The following is an 18,649-nucleotide window of genomic DNA, read 5'->3' as shown; positions in this document are numbered from 1 at the left end:
CAATAATGGAGATCTTTCCCAGAGGGTGGTATCAAATGAAAGAGCAGTAAGAATCACCAACTAAATCCATATTTAACAGTAAAGTGTGCCACAAGGTATGGTCAATCCTTCTCTCCTATGCTACTGGCATTTTTTTTTTAAAGTAGACCACAAACCATATTATAAAAAATAAATTTTATTTTAGAAAGCAAAGCAAAGCCCTATAATAGTTTCATTTGGAATATCTGATTTAATTCTTCATTAAATCTTTTTTTTCTTTGAAAGTATAGATACATTTTGACTATTAGTACCAATAGATTCCTTTGATAAAGTTGCTGGCCTTTCTATCCTGATTCTTAGGTATAAGGTACCCAATAAGGATAAGGCACAGTGGGAAAAGAAAGATGGGTAAAATTCAGTCTATCGAACAAGAATCAAATCCAGTAGCTTGGGATATAGGACACTGACAGGAGGGGGTGGGGCGGGGGTGGGGCAGGGGGGGGGGGTCCAGAACAAATTCAAATGAAGGCAAGCCAGGTACAAGTAAATGAGGAAATGCCCCTATCCAGGGAAGGAAATGAGAAGGTGGTAAAAATGCAGGTGGCCCTTGAGGAATGGGGAAGGTGGGGGGCAAATTTCGGGAATGGGCTGGTGCTTGGGAGATAGGGACCTGTGAGACACACATGAACTCCACAAGCCACCTAGAGGGGTGTGGTTTGTGTCACAGGTGACATGGAGCAGATTCAAACTTGGGAAGATTAAAACGACACAAAGTAAGTGTGAGGACAGAACTGCTCCCACATGGGGCTGTGCGGTCCTGCGGGAACACAGGAGGCAGAGGCATCCGGGGTCAGAGGCACAAGGTGCAGGTCCTAGGCACAGGCTCCCCCTCACCAGCAACCTACTTAGCTGTCAACTCTCAGGGCTGGTTCCGGGGCCTTCTTTACCAAGTCACATTTTGGGTTTTCTAAATAACCTTTTATGCTGTTACCACGTTACCTGCTACGGTACTGTGGTTCATTTTGGTGTCTTGATTTTGAGATGGTATTCTTATTTTGTTTTTACAGATTGAGCATCCCTAATCTGAAAATCCAAAATGCTCCTAATCTGGTATTTTTTGAGCATCATCATGACAAAAAGTGCACTAAAAATATTATATAAAATCACCTTTCAAGCTCTGTTTAAGGTTATAAAACATAAAAGAAACTTCATGTTTAGACTTGGGTCTCATCCCCAGTATGTATTATTAGGATATGCAAATATTCCAAAATCTAAAAAATATTCAAAATCCAAATACTTGGGCTGATCCTAAGCACTTTGGAAAAGGGATATTCAGTCTGTATTATTTTTCAGAAAGTGTTTTTTTTCCTCAGTCTCTTTACTTTTTTAACCTCTTACCCTTTGTCCTTATTATGATTTCTAAAATTTTTTTTTTTTTTTGTACCAGGGATTAAACCCAGGGGTATTTTACCACTCAGCCACATCCCCAGCCCTTCTTATTTTCTACTTTGAGACAGAATCTTGCTAAGTTACTAAGTCTCATTAAATTGCTGAGGTGGTCTCAAACTTGCACTCCTCTTGCCTCAGCCTCCCAAATCACTGGGATTACAGGTATATCTTAAAGCTGTTATTTCATCTCTACCTTTAACTAGAACTTTAAATTTGTTCTGTTACTTTATAGCATTTTTTTCTAAACCTTGGCATTGCTGACTTTCAGAACAGAAACCTGAATGTTAACAGTCAATCCAGGTAATTCTTAGCATACCAAAGACTGAGAACTGCTACTCTTGATATTTGAAAACCTGCCTTTGAATTGATCCCCATCACTGGGGAGCACACAGGATGAGGTCTCTGGAGCTGGTTTTTCATCCTGGAGAGCTGGGGCAATTCACCAGCTCTCAAAGCCAGGGACTGCTCTGAAGAGGAGCCCTATGTGCGCCTCACGACTGTCGTTCCAGTGAGAGGCAGCATCTCACACACAGCTTGCGCAGTGCTCCTACTGGCGCTCACCTTGGGAACCACCTGCATGTGCTAAGGAGGCTTCCTCCCACCTGTGCTCCTATGCCACCTCCTGACTCACCAAGTGACTTTTAATCTCACAGGTATGTTTATGAACCATGCACATTCTTTTTTTGAAACAGGACAGATACACACTTAAACCCCATATGATCTGATGAGAATGTTCTTTTAGAAAGACTAAACTTTAAAAAGTTTTTGTGAAAGTATCCAGAGCAAAGGGGACAATATCCAAACTGTCATCATTCAACATGCTTGAAGGAGACATCTTTTGATATTCTTGGTTTTTCTTCCTTGTCATTATACAATATGAAAATAAGATAGCTTGACAGGGAAATGAATTGGCTCAACCTGAGCAAGCTCAGGCTTCAAGTCTAAAAAAAAAATCCCAATGCTGCATATAGAATCTTCACAACAGAACAATGGAATGTGTTAACAACCACTGGCTCATGTGAGTCGTTTTAGGGGCTGGGGTCTAGAAAATGCTACATGTGACTCCAGGTGATACCTCAGCTAGAGATCAAATTCTCTGTCCCACAGTGTCACCCAACACTCAAATTATAACTTAAGATCCATCTTCTGGCCAGTTGTGACTATCAACTTACCTCTGCAGCTGTGACTAAATTAAAAAGATTATGTCCACCCATTAAGCGATTATCTAAATTCCATCACGCTTGGGCGGTTTGCTCCCTAATCTCCAGGTCTTGCTCTCTGGTCTTTTCATTTTGGCAGTGCTGGTACTAAGCAGCTCCGTACTTGCCTTTCTCAGAGCTGCCCTCAAATCCTGGCTGCCAAAACTCAAGCTTGGCAAGAACCCTTGTCCAGGATTTCATCCTAGTAGAGCCCAAAGAACCAACTAGCTAATCTGAGAAGGGAGCTGTTGATCTGTGTTGATGACTGTCCTCTGGGGACAAGGCCTTCCTTTTCTGTAGTCTAATCCTCTAATGACCAGAACAGCCAGACTCTTAGGAGACACTCTGGGACAAAAGAGGCTTTTCATGTTGTAGAGCCTTCTGCCTGTTTCCCACCCCTTAAAGGAAGGCACTCCTGGGCTCCTGACCCCTCTGGCCGCCTGGATACTTACACGGGTATGGTACCTTGAACCACGGGGCTACCAGGAGCACACCCTGTCTGGCATCTGTGCGTGCATAGAAGCCATACTTGTTGCTGTCAGGAGGGAAGACGTCTGTGACCGTGAAGATGAAGCAGAGAAGCCAGGACACGAGGATAGCCAGGATTATCTGAAGTGGTCAAGGGGAGAAGCTTTGTCAGGATAATGGAGCTCGTGACTATCGACCACACAACCTTTCCTACAGTGAAACCACCACACCTCAGAACCCACCACCATCAGTATTTTACAGACACACTCCCTGAATGGAACTGCACTGAGAGCACCTTTATGCAGGTAAATTCACTTTGCTTTCCGAAGTCTTGTTAGTCAAGAATGGCAATATGCTTGTGGAGGCCACACAGGGTCAAATCTCAGTCCCAAAGACAGTGAGTGTCCTCCTCTTGACACCACTAAAAGGATGGAACTGGAACTTGCACAGCTTCTAAACTTCAAGGCCAAGATGACTGGGCTGGTCATAAGTACCCCAATGTCATCCCCAGAAATGATCACCCTCAGGAGGACCTGCTTATAATACAGACTTTCCTTCATCTAAATATCTACACACGAACTAAAGGCAAAACTGTCAGGGTTTAAAAAAAAAAAAAAGCCAACTACTCACGGGGAACATTTTGAAAAGTTGTAACTTGTATGCAGTCCACCCTTTCTTGGATTTGTAAATCGGGAGAGGAAATTTAACATTCCTGGCATATTGAGAAAATAGTAATACAAGGAAAATTGTCCTAAGAAAGAAAGAAAATAAATGAGGTTAAGGTTGCTATATCCTTGAAAAAGCCTAAAAAACTGACTATGTGTTCAACTCATTTAACCAGAGAGTTGTTAACCCTCTTTGCTACAATTTGGAAATCATATCTATCACCTGGGGGAAGATGTCGCACAGCTCACTTACCTAGCATTTTTTGATATAGAAATGAAAATGCAATATTAAAGCTTTGGTTAAATTTTCCCAGGAAGAGTATGAAAACACAAAGAATATACATACTGAGGGGAAAACTCACAGTGTATCAGGGAAAGATGCCAGAAACTACACATCGAACAATATATTTACAACTAGGAATTAACTAAAAAGCAAACTGAGAAAATACATTGAGCATGTGCACATACACGCTACTGGGTGAGAAGGATGTGATCCAAAATGCTCAAGGGGACTGACTTTGGAAAATATGATATGTGACTACTTTTTCCTACTTTTATGCATTTTCTGATTTATACACAACAAGTATAAATTACTTTTAAAAAGCAAGAAGTGAAACTTCAATATTTAAGAAAATACATTAGGTAGAATCAGTGATAATATTCTGAGAGGTTTGTGTGTGCTGGACATTACATTAAGGCTTTTCTATGCATATCTCAGATTTCTGGAGTGGTTTCCAGATGCTCTTTTTATAAAGACACAACGCCAGTGTTCCAAGATCACACAGTGAGGTTTGCAGGGTGTAGGACCAGGATGGCAGCAGAAGTCCTTGATCCCTAAGCCTCACATTCCTGACCCAGCTTTGCTGAGTGCTACACAGAAGTCAGGGATAGGTAGCGACCTCCCTACAACAGGAAGCTGACACTTCCTCATCAGTCTGATGTCCCCATGTGGCTGGCAAGTGTGGGACCACTTCTCATGCTCTTGGGTAGACATCATCACCAAAATAATATAGGCAAGCAATGATGTGCCTAATCACCCAAGAAGGTGCCTAATCCTCCACTTGGACTCACGCTTTCACTTACAACCTGAGGTAGAGTTGGCAGGAATCATGGGTTCTCAAAGCTAAGCTTAATTATTCCTGGGCACTGCTCCAATTGGCAAGATGGAATTATTAGCTCCACTGACAGCTAGTCAAGCACAGCTCCCTTGTCACATTCCTATTGAGATGCAGACCAAAGCTTGGCTGGAGAACATGTGTGTGTTCCACAGGCCTCCTAGCCTATCTAGACACTTGGGTGAACTGGTGAGCCCTCAGAAGTGTCTGACAATACCAGCTCAAGGTGGAAACATGGTGCCCAAGTTATTTCAATTCCTCTGGGATAGTGAAGTCTAACAAAAAACCAATATAGCAATGAGAGATGTTAAAACTGACATTATTTTAAGTTTGTAAATTTTTCATTTTTTTTAAAAAAAAGCTACTTATTTGTTTCAAAGTAATTAATACTATGAAATCCAAAAAACACACCAAGTTTGGTGCTATTATTATTTCAGATGACACCCACCTGTGCAAAGTGCTCACTTTTCAAAGCACATTTAAGAGGGGATGGGGAACACAGACAATCTAGGAAAGACAACCAGATCCCAGGCCCCACCATGTGTCAACTCAAATTAAAAAAAAATTTTTTTAGTTGTAGATGGACACAATACCTTTATTTAATTTATTTATTTAAATGTAGTGCTGAGGATCAAACCTAGGGCCTCATACATGCTAGGCAAGTGCTCTACTAATGAGCTACAACTGCAGCCCCTAAGTAAGTGAGCAGATTAGGCAGATAGACACACTTATTTTCTTCCTACTACAAAAGCCATCTATTTCTATATTATTTTTATCCTCAAATGCATGGGGTAGGGAACAGGCATCTGCTTGACAGGGAGACAAGAACAGAGGCTCAGAGTGGGGGCATGCTATGCTCACAAAGAAAAAGGACAAAGGTCTTAGCCCAAGTCCTCAGGCTGTGGTACACCTACTGCCCTGGGTACTTTACATGTTACCTTTAAATTTCACCTTACATTTACATGTTGCCTTTTTAAAAAAATCTTTCTTTTACTTTAATATAAGGCAAGTGATGCATAGTAAAGTGTAGAGAAAATTTAAAGGCAGATAAGCAAAAGCAAAGAGACAAAATTCTGAAGCTCACTCATAATCCATTAGGTGATAAAAAAAACACATAACACTCCCATCGATCCAAAAGGGATTTTATTCTCTGGATATTCATGGGAGGCTGGACACTGGGATCAAAAAAGATAGGTGACCATTGGTTGCCACCATCTTTGGGGCACAAGGAGGTCATTATCTAACCCAACCTGGGAGCATACTTTACAGGCTGCTTCCTAACCAGATTTTAGCACTTACTAATGCCAAGAACACCTTTAGACCTCAATATATGGTGTAAACTATCAGTGCCTGAATGGCTGCTTAGCTTAGCATTCCATTTAATGGGCATCTTGTTTAGCAATTTCTGTATACATGACAACGGAAGCAATGTGAACAATGATGTAAGCCCAAAGAGACCAAGAATGTCCATTTGCTACTTATTGCAACATGGGGTCTTATCATACTTTTAAATGCTTGCCAATTTCAACAACTTAAAAAATATCACTTATTTTAATATTATTCTTTATGCATAAGGATACATATTTCAGCATATGTTTACAATAGCAAATGGCTTAAATAGCGTGCATGAGTATCAATTGGGGAATGGCCACATAAATTACAGCTCATTCATACTTAATTAGTGTACTTTTAGAATGAATCAGACCCACCTAAAAACACTATCTTGGAAAGGTGAGCCCCCAAAGAACAAACTACAAAATAATCTGATGTCAACACTATACATGTGCATGTTTATATTGATCTGCATGAAAACAAAAAAATATGGGAGAATAAACATTGAATTACAAGTTATCATGAGGGGTTGTTTCTGAGAGATAGGTGAGTGGGAAGACTTGCTTTATGTTAGATTTCTCTGTTTAATAACTTAATTTCAAATGAATAGAACCAAGTGAAATGGAGGGGGCTAGGGAACAGTGGGGTATAGGTGAAAAAAGACTGCTCCAGAGTGTTTGGTGACAGAACATGGGCCATTAAACTAATCTCTCTTCTTTTGAATAGTTTGAAATTTTTCATAAGAAAAGCAAATTTTTAAAAATTAATGTTCTTAGGAAGAATACTGTTCCTATTAAAGATATATGCACTGTGCTGGAAATGGCAGTCACAGATGAGCTACCCTTACCAACCCTGGGGATATGTCCCTAAATGCTGACTGTTGGAGCAAACCCACACTTGCACAACTTGGTCCACTCTCACTCCTAACAAAGTTGGTGTAGATAACACACATTTTGATAACTAGGAAAGATAAACCTTCTTACATGTCATTTAGCTATTTTTATTTCCTTTTTGCTTTACAGCTGCTCATATTGTATCATTTAATCATTACTCCACTGGGATTCTCTGTCTTTTAAACTTTATGAATTAAGGACATTAGCCTTTCTTGAGAATTTGTCTTCTCAGATTCATTTTAGATTGCTTCAGTGTTTTTTTCTAATATTTTTTAGTTGTAGATGGATACAATACCTTTATTTTACTTATTTTATGTGGTGCTGAGGCTCAAACCCAGTGCCTCACACATTCTAAGCAAGCGCTCTACCACTGAGCTACAACCACAGTCTCTGTTTCATTGGTTTTTAAATGCAGCTGTGGTGAAATCTATCAAATTTTATCTTTTCAGTATCTTTTAAAAAAGATTTCTCACTTTAGGATTAAATATTTATGTAGATTTTTTCCTAGCACTTTTTTCCATATTCATATTTTTATATATACGCATTTATTAACATGTGGTGCTGAAAATCAAACCCAGTGCCTCCCATGTGCTAGGCAAGCGCTCTACCACTGAGCCACAGCCCAGCCCTTTTCTAGTTCCTCCATTTAAGTATTTAATTCAACTGAAATGAATTGCTATAAACTAGGAATCTTTTTTTCCATAATTATCTAATTTTTCCTACATAATTCTTCCACTCCTCACTAGTTTCAAGTATGTCATCTTACACTAAATATTTTTTAGTGTGTCACGGTTTTTTAGTCATAAAAACTTATTGATAAAATACACTATGGACCCATGATAAGTTTTAATAGATTGTCTGATATTTAATCATTCTTGAATTCCTGAAATGATACATAATGCGCTATTCTTTCAATTAAGTATGGGCAGTGCTGGATTCTCAGGCTCTTTTCTGGGAAGAGTCTTACACATTTGCATCTTAAAAAATCCCAGGGAACCTTACAGTAGACAAAGATGCTGAACTTTAGCATTCTACCTGAACATATATGAACCCAGAACTCTTTGCTTGGAACATCCTCCAAAACCACCAGTCAACTCTGGGTTTTTTTCCTTAACATAACCCTAGAAAGGAAAAATGAGAGCCAATGGTTCTTCTGTATTATTAGCTCAGTTAGGTTTCACCATTAAAATAAAATCAGGAAATTTTCCTTCTTTCTCAAAGCTCTAGAATACTATAAACAGGAATTCTGTCTTCCCTGAAGATTTAATACACTCGCTGTCAACTATTTGGGCAAAGCTTCCTTAAGGATCATTCTTGACTGTTACGGTGGACGTGGGCTTTCTCCACTCCCAGGGCTTCCCACACTCACTCATATGGTGCTTACCAAGCACCTACTTTGTAACAGAAGGTGGACCAGGTGCTGGGTGTGCCATGGAACTGGCCCATAGCTGACACCTGCTCTCAGGTGACATCCCAAGGACAAACGGTCTTGGAAACCAAAAATCACAAGAGCAGAAATGAAAAATCCCACCGAAGGATTAACAGGTACAGTTGAGGAAAACAGAGGAGAAAAACAACAAGATAGAAAAGGAGAGAGAAGTGGAAGAATCCAGGAGATCCAACATCCTAGGAGTTCTAGAAAGAGATGAGCAGGAGTGGAGGGGAGGCAGACATCTGAGAAGGAATTCAAATTTCCCACCTCTGCCTGTCGGAGCTCGCAGAGAAAGGCCCCCAAGCACCAGGCCAAGAGATGCAAACAGACTCACCAAGAGGCAGCAGGTGAGGTTTCAGATGTTGGAACAAGACCTAAAAGCTTCCAGAAGTCTAGCTGTGTCCAACTGGAGTTTCAAAAGGAGGGGACAGAGGAAGAGGCCTGGAAGACACTAATGGATAAGCATGTTACAGGACTGGGAATGGTCAGGAAGGGAGAGGAGATAAGCTGGAGAACAGTGAGGAGTCAGTGGCTGAGGGTGGGCCATAGAGCAGTGAAGGCCTGGAGAGGAAAACAGACCCAGGGTTTGCTATAGAGTCAAGTGTACGACCCCACTGTATGTGGGGAATGGAGGAAGGGAAGAGTCAAGGACGTCACTAGGGTTTCTGGCATAAGCAATGGGGAGCGTATCAGTTTGAGTTGTCTTGTGAAATATCAAGCAGAGACAGCAAGCTGGGCACTGATTCTGGAAGTCCGGAGTTCAGAGGTCTGAGCTACAGGTTTATGTGAAATCTCTGACATGGATAGGATGAGCTCTAAAAAATGTGGCTTCTCAGTATTTCAACTCATGCACAAGAGACTTGGTGCGACTCACAAGGTGAGAGCTGGTGGTGCCTCCATGTTACCCCTCATCAAAGCTTACGCCTTCTGGACCCTCCCTCTCCACATCACTGCCACATCTGCGTTTGTGACACCGACTATATGTCACTTCCCAAACTCTAAGAAAACCCTTCAACTATTCCCAAGCATGAATCAAAGTTTAAAATGTCAGAACATTCTTCTTCGGTTTTTTCTTTTTCTTTTTTTATTACGGCTTTCTGAAGTCTGTGCAAACGTTCCAAATACTCTCAAAGGTTCTCGTGGCAGTAGTGGGGGAGAGTCTGCCTGTCCCCACTTGGGTGCGTTCAGAACACTCACAGCATGGCGATGCCCCAGTGCTTTCCTGCTCTCTCTCCTGCTGCCTGGAAACCGGAGAGCCCAATGAGGGCCACTGTAGGCGTGATGGTCAGGGGCCCGATGTACCTCAGCAGAGCCCCAGGCAGGCCAAGGAATCCGATGACCACTTCTATCAACGAGGACATGATGATGGCCCCCTGGATCTGAAATAAGAGAAAATACAACATGAGAATGAGCAGCTTGGATGTCCAATACTTGGAATGTCACCTGTAACCACAACTGACAACTCTGCCAGGCCATAAGTTATTATAATGTATAGTAGGCCCAATAGCTAAAATAAATCCTTGGGAACCCACCAAAAAAACTTCAGTGGAGGTATTAAGGTCTAGAAAACTTGAGTATGACATCGGCAATGTTAGAAAATTGTAGAAAGGGGCACTGAACACAAAGCCAGCTTGCCTTTTCCACTGATAAATGAAATATATAAAATGTATGATTCTCGTTTAAGAAGACATTTCCAAACCAGCCTTATAGGAAGAGTACCACACTGGCTTTAAAGAGCGAGACCCAGGGCTGGGGCCACAGCTCAGTGGTAAAATGCTTGTCTAGCATGCTCAAGACCCTGAGTTCAATCCCTAGTACCACGGGAGGTTGGGAGGGGGGGGTGACACAACATTTAAAAGACAATATCACGACAAAACTTCTAGAGGAATGGCTCTATCCTGCAGAATGGTCATATCCAGGCTAATTCTACTGATCTTGTGAGCCTGGGAAGATATGTATACACTGTCAGCTGCTCTTCATGTCTGGAGTCTGCCACACACCGCTAGGTTCAACCGCACTTTAGTAGACAAATATCTTCACTTCTTTCAACAAACACAGGCAAATGCCGAGGGCAGCACAGCCAATTCTGCTGCCTGTGACAAGCCTGGGCAGCTCCTCCAAGTGAGCCGTGAGCCTCAACTTACTAGAGGGTGTGCGTGGGCAGGTCTGTGGGTCTGCAGGAGGAAAGAACAACACTGTCTGGTGGCACGAAGCCATGGAGTAAATTTAGTTTAACAACAGGAATAAACATCTCGGTAACTGAAGAGAAAAAGGAAGACTTGTAAAGCAACGGTGCTTTCTTGGGCACACCCAGCACGGGAGCCGAGAAGAAGAAACACAGAGAAGCTGCAAGCCAGTGGCGCGGGTCCTTTACCTCGCGGATCCGGGGGTACCAGATGTGCTCCGTGTGCAACAGCTCAGCTGTCCCGTTGGCAACTGAAACATCTTGAAAACAAAAACAAAGACAAAGTTTTCCTTGTAGTGACGGCGATGTTTCACAGGACATCCTCATTTTACCCTTTAAGAGGAATTTTCTCCCTGTTTTAAGTATATTTGTGACATTACCCATCCCTAGAATTCAACCTACAACAGAAGGGCTTATCACACTGCAAAGTGGAGTCCCCAGCACTAATTTAATCAATGTACTCGTCTTCTGAGAGCTCCCCAACGTGTCAAAAACGGACTGAAGTGGTGCTACCCATTACTAGACCAGCTTCACACAGAAAACCAACCTTTGCAAGCAGCTAACTGAAATGCCCGATGGCAAGGTGGCTGGACTGAGGTTGTAAAACCCTAGATAAAACAGAGGGTCTTCTCCAGTTCCTAAATCAAACTAATGGTCACAAAGTAACTCCTAGGAGCAACAAAGGAAATGAAGGCTGAAAAGTTTGGCTCCTAGAACCTCAAAATGTAACTATTTTGAGAGTACCACAGGTCTGAGTCTGATTTCCCAAACTTCCCTGTCTTTTCCTGTCCTTATCGGGTACCTTAAGGATCTTTGCAATCACTAAGAAGGGGGAATGAAAGTCATTTGCAGAAAACCACAGTAGCCAGATCCTTAAAAAGCAAAGATGTCTCAGAGAAGGGATGCTGACGCAGCAAGAGCGGTAACTACTGGTGGGTCATAAAATCCACTGAAAGAGACAGGCAGGAATATAGCAGATATTGTTCTATTCCAGTCCCATACTTATCAATTTCATTAGCATAGAGAAATGAGGTCATTCCTGGTCCTTATTTGCTCTAGGGTTAGGGATGAACGAGTGGATAGAAAGAGAGAGAGAGACACGGTCCACAGACTGGAGCGTTCTAAGCTGTTTGGGGGTTGGTGTGTTCTGCACCTAATTCCAGAAGGAGTGAACGCTGCTGAGGGCAGTATGTCCAGGCCTCCCTTTTATCACCTGCATTAAAGGACCCCAATGACATATGTGGAAATAACTGCAATTACCTGTGGTGTTACATTTCCATTTATCTAAAGACAGGATGGCTCGAGCAGGGGCCAAAAATGCAAAAGCACTGGCCTGAAACAGGGGTAACCTAAAAGAAACGAGACCAAAACCATGATCACGGCATCGGGAACTACTGAGGTACTTCACTATTTGACAGCTTAACAGTCTTTTCCATAGACACACAGCACATGAGTAACCGCAGGCACACCTGAAAGAAAGAGCCCCCATCTGAAAAGAACTCCTATGGCCCCCAGCCAGGGCCACTGGCTTCTCCATCCTCCCCTCCTACTGTTCTGCACCAAGGCAGCTTTAGGGGAGACTCTGGGGGGCCCCTGTGGTGGTGCCAGCACCCCAACACCAGCCCCTACCACCACCTTTCCCCTCAAGGGTGGGGGCCATCCAGCCTTTGAGCTTCCCTCTTTCCTGCTGAGCTTGTGGGCTGCCTGTTAAACATCAGCGTACATCTGCTATTTCCCCTCCTCCCACTGCTCTTGCAAATGTTTATAGAGTATATCACTAGGGGAAAAAAAATCTACCTTCCCCTGGTATTCCATTTTGTGAGTCAAGAACCACCGTAGTCATAAAAAGTAAGTCTTAAAATCATATTAGTGATGTGATGTGTCAAGGAGAAAAAAGCTGTAAGTTACAAAGTAATGGCATTACTGCTTAATCATAAAAAAATATTTACAAGTGTTCTAACACATTTTTAAAGGGCCCAGAAAACTAAAAGAGTCTTCATTAAAATTTCTGACCACATCATCAAATTAAGTGCAAAGATTCTCAAAGTTGTCATTTGATTGTATTTTAGATAATTCATATGGACTTTATGAATAATTTAGGTTGGCACCAAGAACTTAATCACTGTTTTTCACATTATTTAGGGGGTAAAATGTAAAACTGGTTCCTTCTGTTTGCAGAGACACCGGAACTGCCAGACACCCAAATCCTTAAATGACTTGGTCAGCCTGGCCAGTGAGACAGCAACTGGCCTGAGAAACGGAAGTGGCTCTGGCGGAAGGAAAGCAGCTGTTTTCAAAGTCCAGAGCCCAGCACACTCCAGTCTGAGCCAGATGAGGGTCAAGACTCTTTTGTCACATTTTAATCATGCAATAAAATCAATTGAGAGTAGGCAGGATGCCAGCTTTAAGGCAAAGGTGAGCCATGCAGTACAAACCAGATGCACTGCTGACAGCCACTCCCACGGGCACGCCCTCCACACACATCCAGTTGTGACTGCCTGCCGGAGGGGCCTGGAGCACAGAGCTACAGAAGTGGAAGTGAGGGCCACCCAAAGTGAGAATGTATATCAAAGGGAAAACATCATTTGACTTAAAAAAATCCCTTAAACACAAATTTTCAGGAATATACCACAAGGATAAAAGAGGTGAGCATGTCATCTCCAATGGCCCAGAGAATATCTGTTTTACCATAGTTTCAGGTTTCAAGCAAGTCCCCCAGGGGTGCTATAACACGAATAATGAGTTGCATTTAAAGACCTTGTCCTAAGGACTATGGACATCAGATGGCATTGGTGACTCCCTGGAAGTCCAGAAGTCGAGACTGGCTCTGGATTCTACTCCTCAAAGCTCAGTCTGAACCTGATTTTGGCACCTTTTAAGATAAGCATTTTATGATTTAATCAGGACAAAAAGCCCTAAGTGCACTGCTGCACAGAACCTCACTCACTGGCTGGGACCCTGGTTCCCCTAGGAATAGAAAACAAAAAAAGGTTCCCAAGAGGAGTGGGAAGAGCTAGCCATGTCGACATCACACGTCCACCATGAAGGTGGGCACACTACCTGCACAGGCTGGTGACAGCCTATAGACAGTGTGGGTCTAGAACTGGCAGCACAAACCAGCACCCTGACTGCAATGTCCTCAGGAAGTTCGAAGAGTGCATGCACACAGGGCGCTTCCCTGGACCACAGTTAACAACTGACTTAGGGAGGAAAAGAGGGAAGCTGACAGTGACAGCGTGAAGCTGGCTGATCCTGGGCTCTTGGCTCGGACCCACAGATCCCGACTCAGAATCTCTGGTGGGGGCATCAGATTCACATTCTGAACAATTACCTCTAGGTGAGGCTGAACCTGCCAACCGTAAGAGAGGGATGTGTCATTTTGTCACATGATAATCGCTTCTTAGTTATCTGCTTGACACAGGCATGATTAAAAGCAGATACGACAACAGAAAAAAACCACCTGAGCCCTTGAGGGGTTCCTGCTATGTGAAGGAGACGCTGACTGTGGCCACACAAAAGGCAGCAGCGTATATGGTGCCACTTGTTGCGGGGCTCTGTGCGAACAGTCCCTTAAGCTGACCTTAAAGAACAAGAAGCACTTTGTCATATCTGTAAGGGGCTATGAATATTCCAGGCAGAGGAGAGAGGTACAAAACGAGAGCCGCATGACAGACCCAGGAGCCACAGATATTTTACTGAGGGGGAAGGCACAGGGAGGGACAGAGTGAAGGTCAGGGGGAGCAGCAGCCAAGGCCTTGTGCTCTTCCTACAGGCAAGAAGAGTACTGAAGGGCCTTGCTCTGAAAGGATCTCTGTAGGAATCAGGGACAGATGACCTTAACCTGGAAGACATCCTCAGTTTTGAAGGAACCAAACCACACAGAACAGTCCGACAAGCTGTGGCATGATTCCATGCGCGGTCCTTGCCCCACTGATTCCCGCCCAGCCTTTGTGTTGGCTCAGGTGAAGGACCAGTCAGGCTCAGGTCCCACATATCCCTTGGCCTCTTATGGCTCCCTTCTGTGCTGCCACTAGACTGACACAGTCCCCATGCTAACCTGCCCATCACACCCTTGAGGCTGAGATGACTTGACAAGAGGAGGTGTGCCCCTTTCACCCACCATCTTTTCCCCAGAGCCAACAAACACTTAATAAAACGTTCTTTGAAAGGAATTTTGTTAAATTAGAAGAGGTAGCTGGGTGCAATGGTGCCTGCCTGTAATCCCAGCTATTTGGGAGGCTGATAGATTCGAAAGTTCAAGGCCAGCATCAGCAATTTAGCAAGGCCCTATGCAAAGGCTAGGGATATGGCTCAGTGGTTATACACCCCTGGGTTCAATCCCTAGTACCAAAAAAAAAAAAGTCAGAGGTTAAGTATTCCTGATGTGTTGATTTTAATTGCAAACTGGGGAAAGGGCACTACTTAGATCAAAAGTACTCAAAAAGAGAGGAAATGTACATGAATGGATTTCACAGTAAACCCAGACACAGATTCCCTTCTGGTACCATCAGAGAAAGAAAGGTTTAAAAGGCACTGGATCCTATGAGAATCACCAAAGGTGCAAAATATTGAAATTCTTTAATGAAAGTGAATGAAAACAAAAACAAGACTCAGTACCACAGAGAGTACTCTGTGCCTGGCTTCAAGTAGCCCCAAGAGCAACCAAAGTTGGCACAAAACCTTTCACTGCAAAATAAACACCTACTTGAGTCTGGACTGCAGGGCAATTTTTAAAACAATAATCTCTATGTGACATAGGCAAGTTTGAGAAGCTATAGTTTCATCACTGAATCAACCACCAGGAATGTGTATTCTAAGTACCACTGAAAAAAGCAGAACGGAATGTGTCAAAGAAAACAACTTTTATTCTTAATTGATAACATTTTCCGATTATTTCTCATCACCATCAGCTGAAAGGTGGCACACCTAGCATACTTCACCCAAGCACTTTGGCAGGCATCTCTTAAGAACAAGCATATTCTTCTACATCACCATCTTTCCTTTACCGTGTTCAAGAAAAGTAACAATAACATAATCTAGTATTCAGGCATATTTAAATATCTTATGCACTCCCCCCATACACACATACCTGATCCCATCCAAGTCTCTACATCATGTGTCATATTCAGGGCCAGGCTACACATTTACAGCAAGGAGACAACAAAAGTGTCACATCAGGGTACCTTTCATGTCAAGATGTTCCATAGGTAAGAATGCCTGGTTAGGATAGTGGCCACTATACCACTTAATTTGAATAAATAAGCAATCTGTAGAGTGATTCTTGGTGTGAATATTACCACTGGCTGTATATTCTAATGGAGGGGGATTTTAATACTATGATTTTAAGTTTATCATTCCATCTACATTTATTAATTGGTATCCTTTTGTAAAGGAGAAATTTCCTTTTTATCCCATTTTTTTTCTTCCTCTTTCTCTTTCCAGAACATCCCTATAGACTCATGAATTTCTTTTTATTTAAAGTTTTATAAAATTTACTGCCATGACTTTTTTGGGGGGGAAGGGTGAACAGGGATTAAATTTAGGGGCACTCACCCACTGAGCCACATCCCCAATCCTATTTTGTATTTTATTTAGAGACAGGTTTCACTGGGTTGCTTGGCATCTCACTATTGCTGAGGCTGGCTTTGAACTCGGAATCCTCCTGACTCAGTCTCTCATGCTGCTGGGACTATAGGCATGTGCCACCGCGCCCTGGTGGGCTGTTCTTAATAAAACTGTCCTAAACTTGATAGCACTATCAACTATCCCAGGTCAAGGGTTTGTCAGCATAAAACAGAAGGCTGTTCAAGCAGGTTCTTGTTCCTTTTGACAGGGATCCCCACCCTCCATCATTCTTCAAACACATTCCTGCTTTTGGGCACAATATGGACTTGTCCTTTCCTCAGCTCCTACCCTTCAGTCACAGCTCCTCCAGGAAGCCCTGGTTAATTACAATGGAGGAGGGTGGCTGGGAACAAAGATCTGGGCTCTAGGAGGGCTTACTGCCACCAATGTGTAGTAGTTTCTTGGCCCTTGAGTGTAGTAAGTGCAAATGCCATGCTGTTCTCATCAGATCGTGATGATATCTGCCACCTACTCCAATAGAACTGGGCCTATCTTTCTTTCCCTATTTCTCTCTCCTTTTCCTTTAGATAACCTCCTTTACAAACAAGGTATTAACACCTATTCCAGGTCAAGGGTTTTTTTTAACATAAACAATTTTATTTCTGAAAAATCTAGAGAACTCTTCCAGGATGTGGCAACACCCTATCTGTGGATCACAGTGGTGGTTAGGCGACTATACACGTAGGTAGAAACTCACCCAACTACACGTTAGAAAGAACAGATCTTACTGTATGCCAGCTACCCCTCGACAGATAGGACCTTAACAAACATGTTCATCAGCTGTCTTCGGTGGGTAGACAAAATGAAATAGACCTTAAAATATCAGTTATGCATAACAGTCTCAAAATTTAAGAGAAACAGAAAGAAGGAGCTTCCTTCCTTCCTAGCAAGCTCTGTCCTCTACTCCTCTATCAAGTGGCTTTTGCCAGTCACCCACCTAAAAAGGAGTGGTAAAGAAGTGAGCAGCATGAGGAAGAGGAGCAATACAGAGCACAGGGAGTGTGCCAGGCAAGCAGGATCTGACAGGCAAACAAAAAAGGTGTAGAAAATAAAAATCATTACACTGACATACAGCAAGAGCTGCTCTGGTGGCCAGCCTGGAGGCAAGCAGCCCAGCCTTGTACAGTACTCAGCTGAGGCAGAGGTGGCTCAGGATCAAATCCATTACCATTTCTGATGATCTCTGCAAGAGGTTCAGGGGTTGGTGTGGCCCCTCCCAGTCAGGATGCTGGCTGTGTGGCCAAGGCACGGCCCCACCACTTCATCCACCAATGACCTACTTTATTGGGCTGTAGCCTCCCCTTCCTCCCCTGCACCCACCTGCCTCCTTCCCTTCCAGAAGACTCACTATAATGAGGGCTCACAGGCAAGTGTGGACAAACACTACCTTGTTTGAGGCTCAATAACATTTTTATTATCATTTTATATCAGAGGGAACAAGGCTTTGAGAACCAGACAGCTTGGTCAAAGTCCCATGGCTAGTGAATGGTAAAAAGGGACCCAACACACCTGAGCCCAAAGCCTTACCTGGCTGGCCTGGGGAGTAAAATCTTACAAAGTCACCCCTCCAGGTTCTCACTGGTCTCTCATTTTAATGCACTACCCAAAATTCTTTCTTAATGAAGGAGGTGGTAAATGTTTTATTTGGTAGAAAACCCCCAGAACCTACTACTATGAGCCTGACAAAGCAGGATACAAAGGGCTTGATATCACCCACATGGTAATACTGGAAAAAATATTCACCCTGAATCATCCATGCCTCTAGCCCCATCTTCCAGCGTACAAATAAAGGGACTATAAAACAAAACACTGAAAAAACACAATCAGACAAATTCAGACTTGATGACAAGATGACTGGGCTGTCCTCTTTACAAGGATGACAATATGAAGAGGAAAAGGGTGGAACTGTTTACTATGAAGAGACACCGCAAACAAAAGCACATGGTTGGATCCTGGCTTGGGGAGGTACAGGCAACAGCTATAAAAAATATTTTAGGGACAACTGGGGAAATCAAATGTGCACTGCATAGAAGATGATATGACAGGCTACTGCTCATTTCTTCAGATGTGGTAAATGTGGTTACAAGAAACCTTCACTACTGGGAGAGTACTTAGGAGTAAGCCATCATGCTATTGGCAATTTTTTCAAAAAACAAAAACAACACATAGACAACCCCACACAAATACATATACAGAAAAAGAATGGGGGGGTCCCCAGTCTTCCCCCTCCCCATACTACAGCCCTCCATTCTTTTAAGCTCTCAGTAGTTAGGATTAAAGGCCCCAGATTTAAAACCTTGAAGTATC

At 42.9% G+C, this 18,649-nt stretch overlaps 1 protein-coding gene across 2 annotated transcripts in view; it reads right to left on the bottom strand.

Annotated features, from left to right (window-relative positions):
* Slc23a2 (solute carrier family 23 member 2) overlaps positions 1-18,649 on the bottom strand; it is a 113,666-nt gene that overhangs the window by 16,842 nt on the left and 78,175 nt on the right. The window contains exons 7-11 of one of the 2 annotated variants that reach the window (XM_026385813.2): positions 11,978-12,066; positions 10,907-10,977; positions 9,730-9,911; positions 3,726-3,846; positions 3,080-3,236 (exon numbers count right to left, since the gene is read on the bottom strand). In XM_026385813.2, coding sequence (XP_026241598.1) covers positions 3,080-3,236; positions 3,726-3,846; positions 9,730-9,911; positions 10,907-10,977; positions 11,978-12,066 — 620 coding nt within the window. Of the gene's footprint in view, positions 1-3,079; positions 3,237-3,725; positions 3,847-9,729; positions 9,912-10,906; positions 10,978-11,977; positions 12,067-18,649 lie in introns of those variants that run through there. The other variant, XM_077799829.1, reaches the window with a different exon arrangement.

Source organism: Urocitellus parryii, chromosome 6 (genome assembly GCF_045843805.1).
Source record: "Urocitellus parryii isolate mUroPar1 chromosome 6, mUroPar1.hap1, whole genome shotgun sequence".
Taxonomy (NCBI): domain Eukaryota; kingdom Metazoa; phylum Chordata; class Mammalia; order Rodentia; family Sciuridae; genus Urocitellus; species Urocitellus parryii.
Note: the sequence above shows the minus strand (reverse complement) of the source record. Positions and strands in the feature narration are given on the sequence as shown.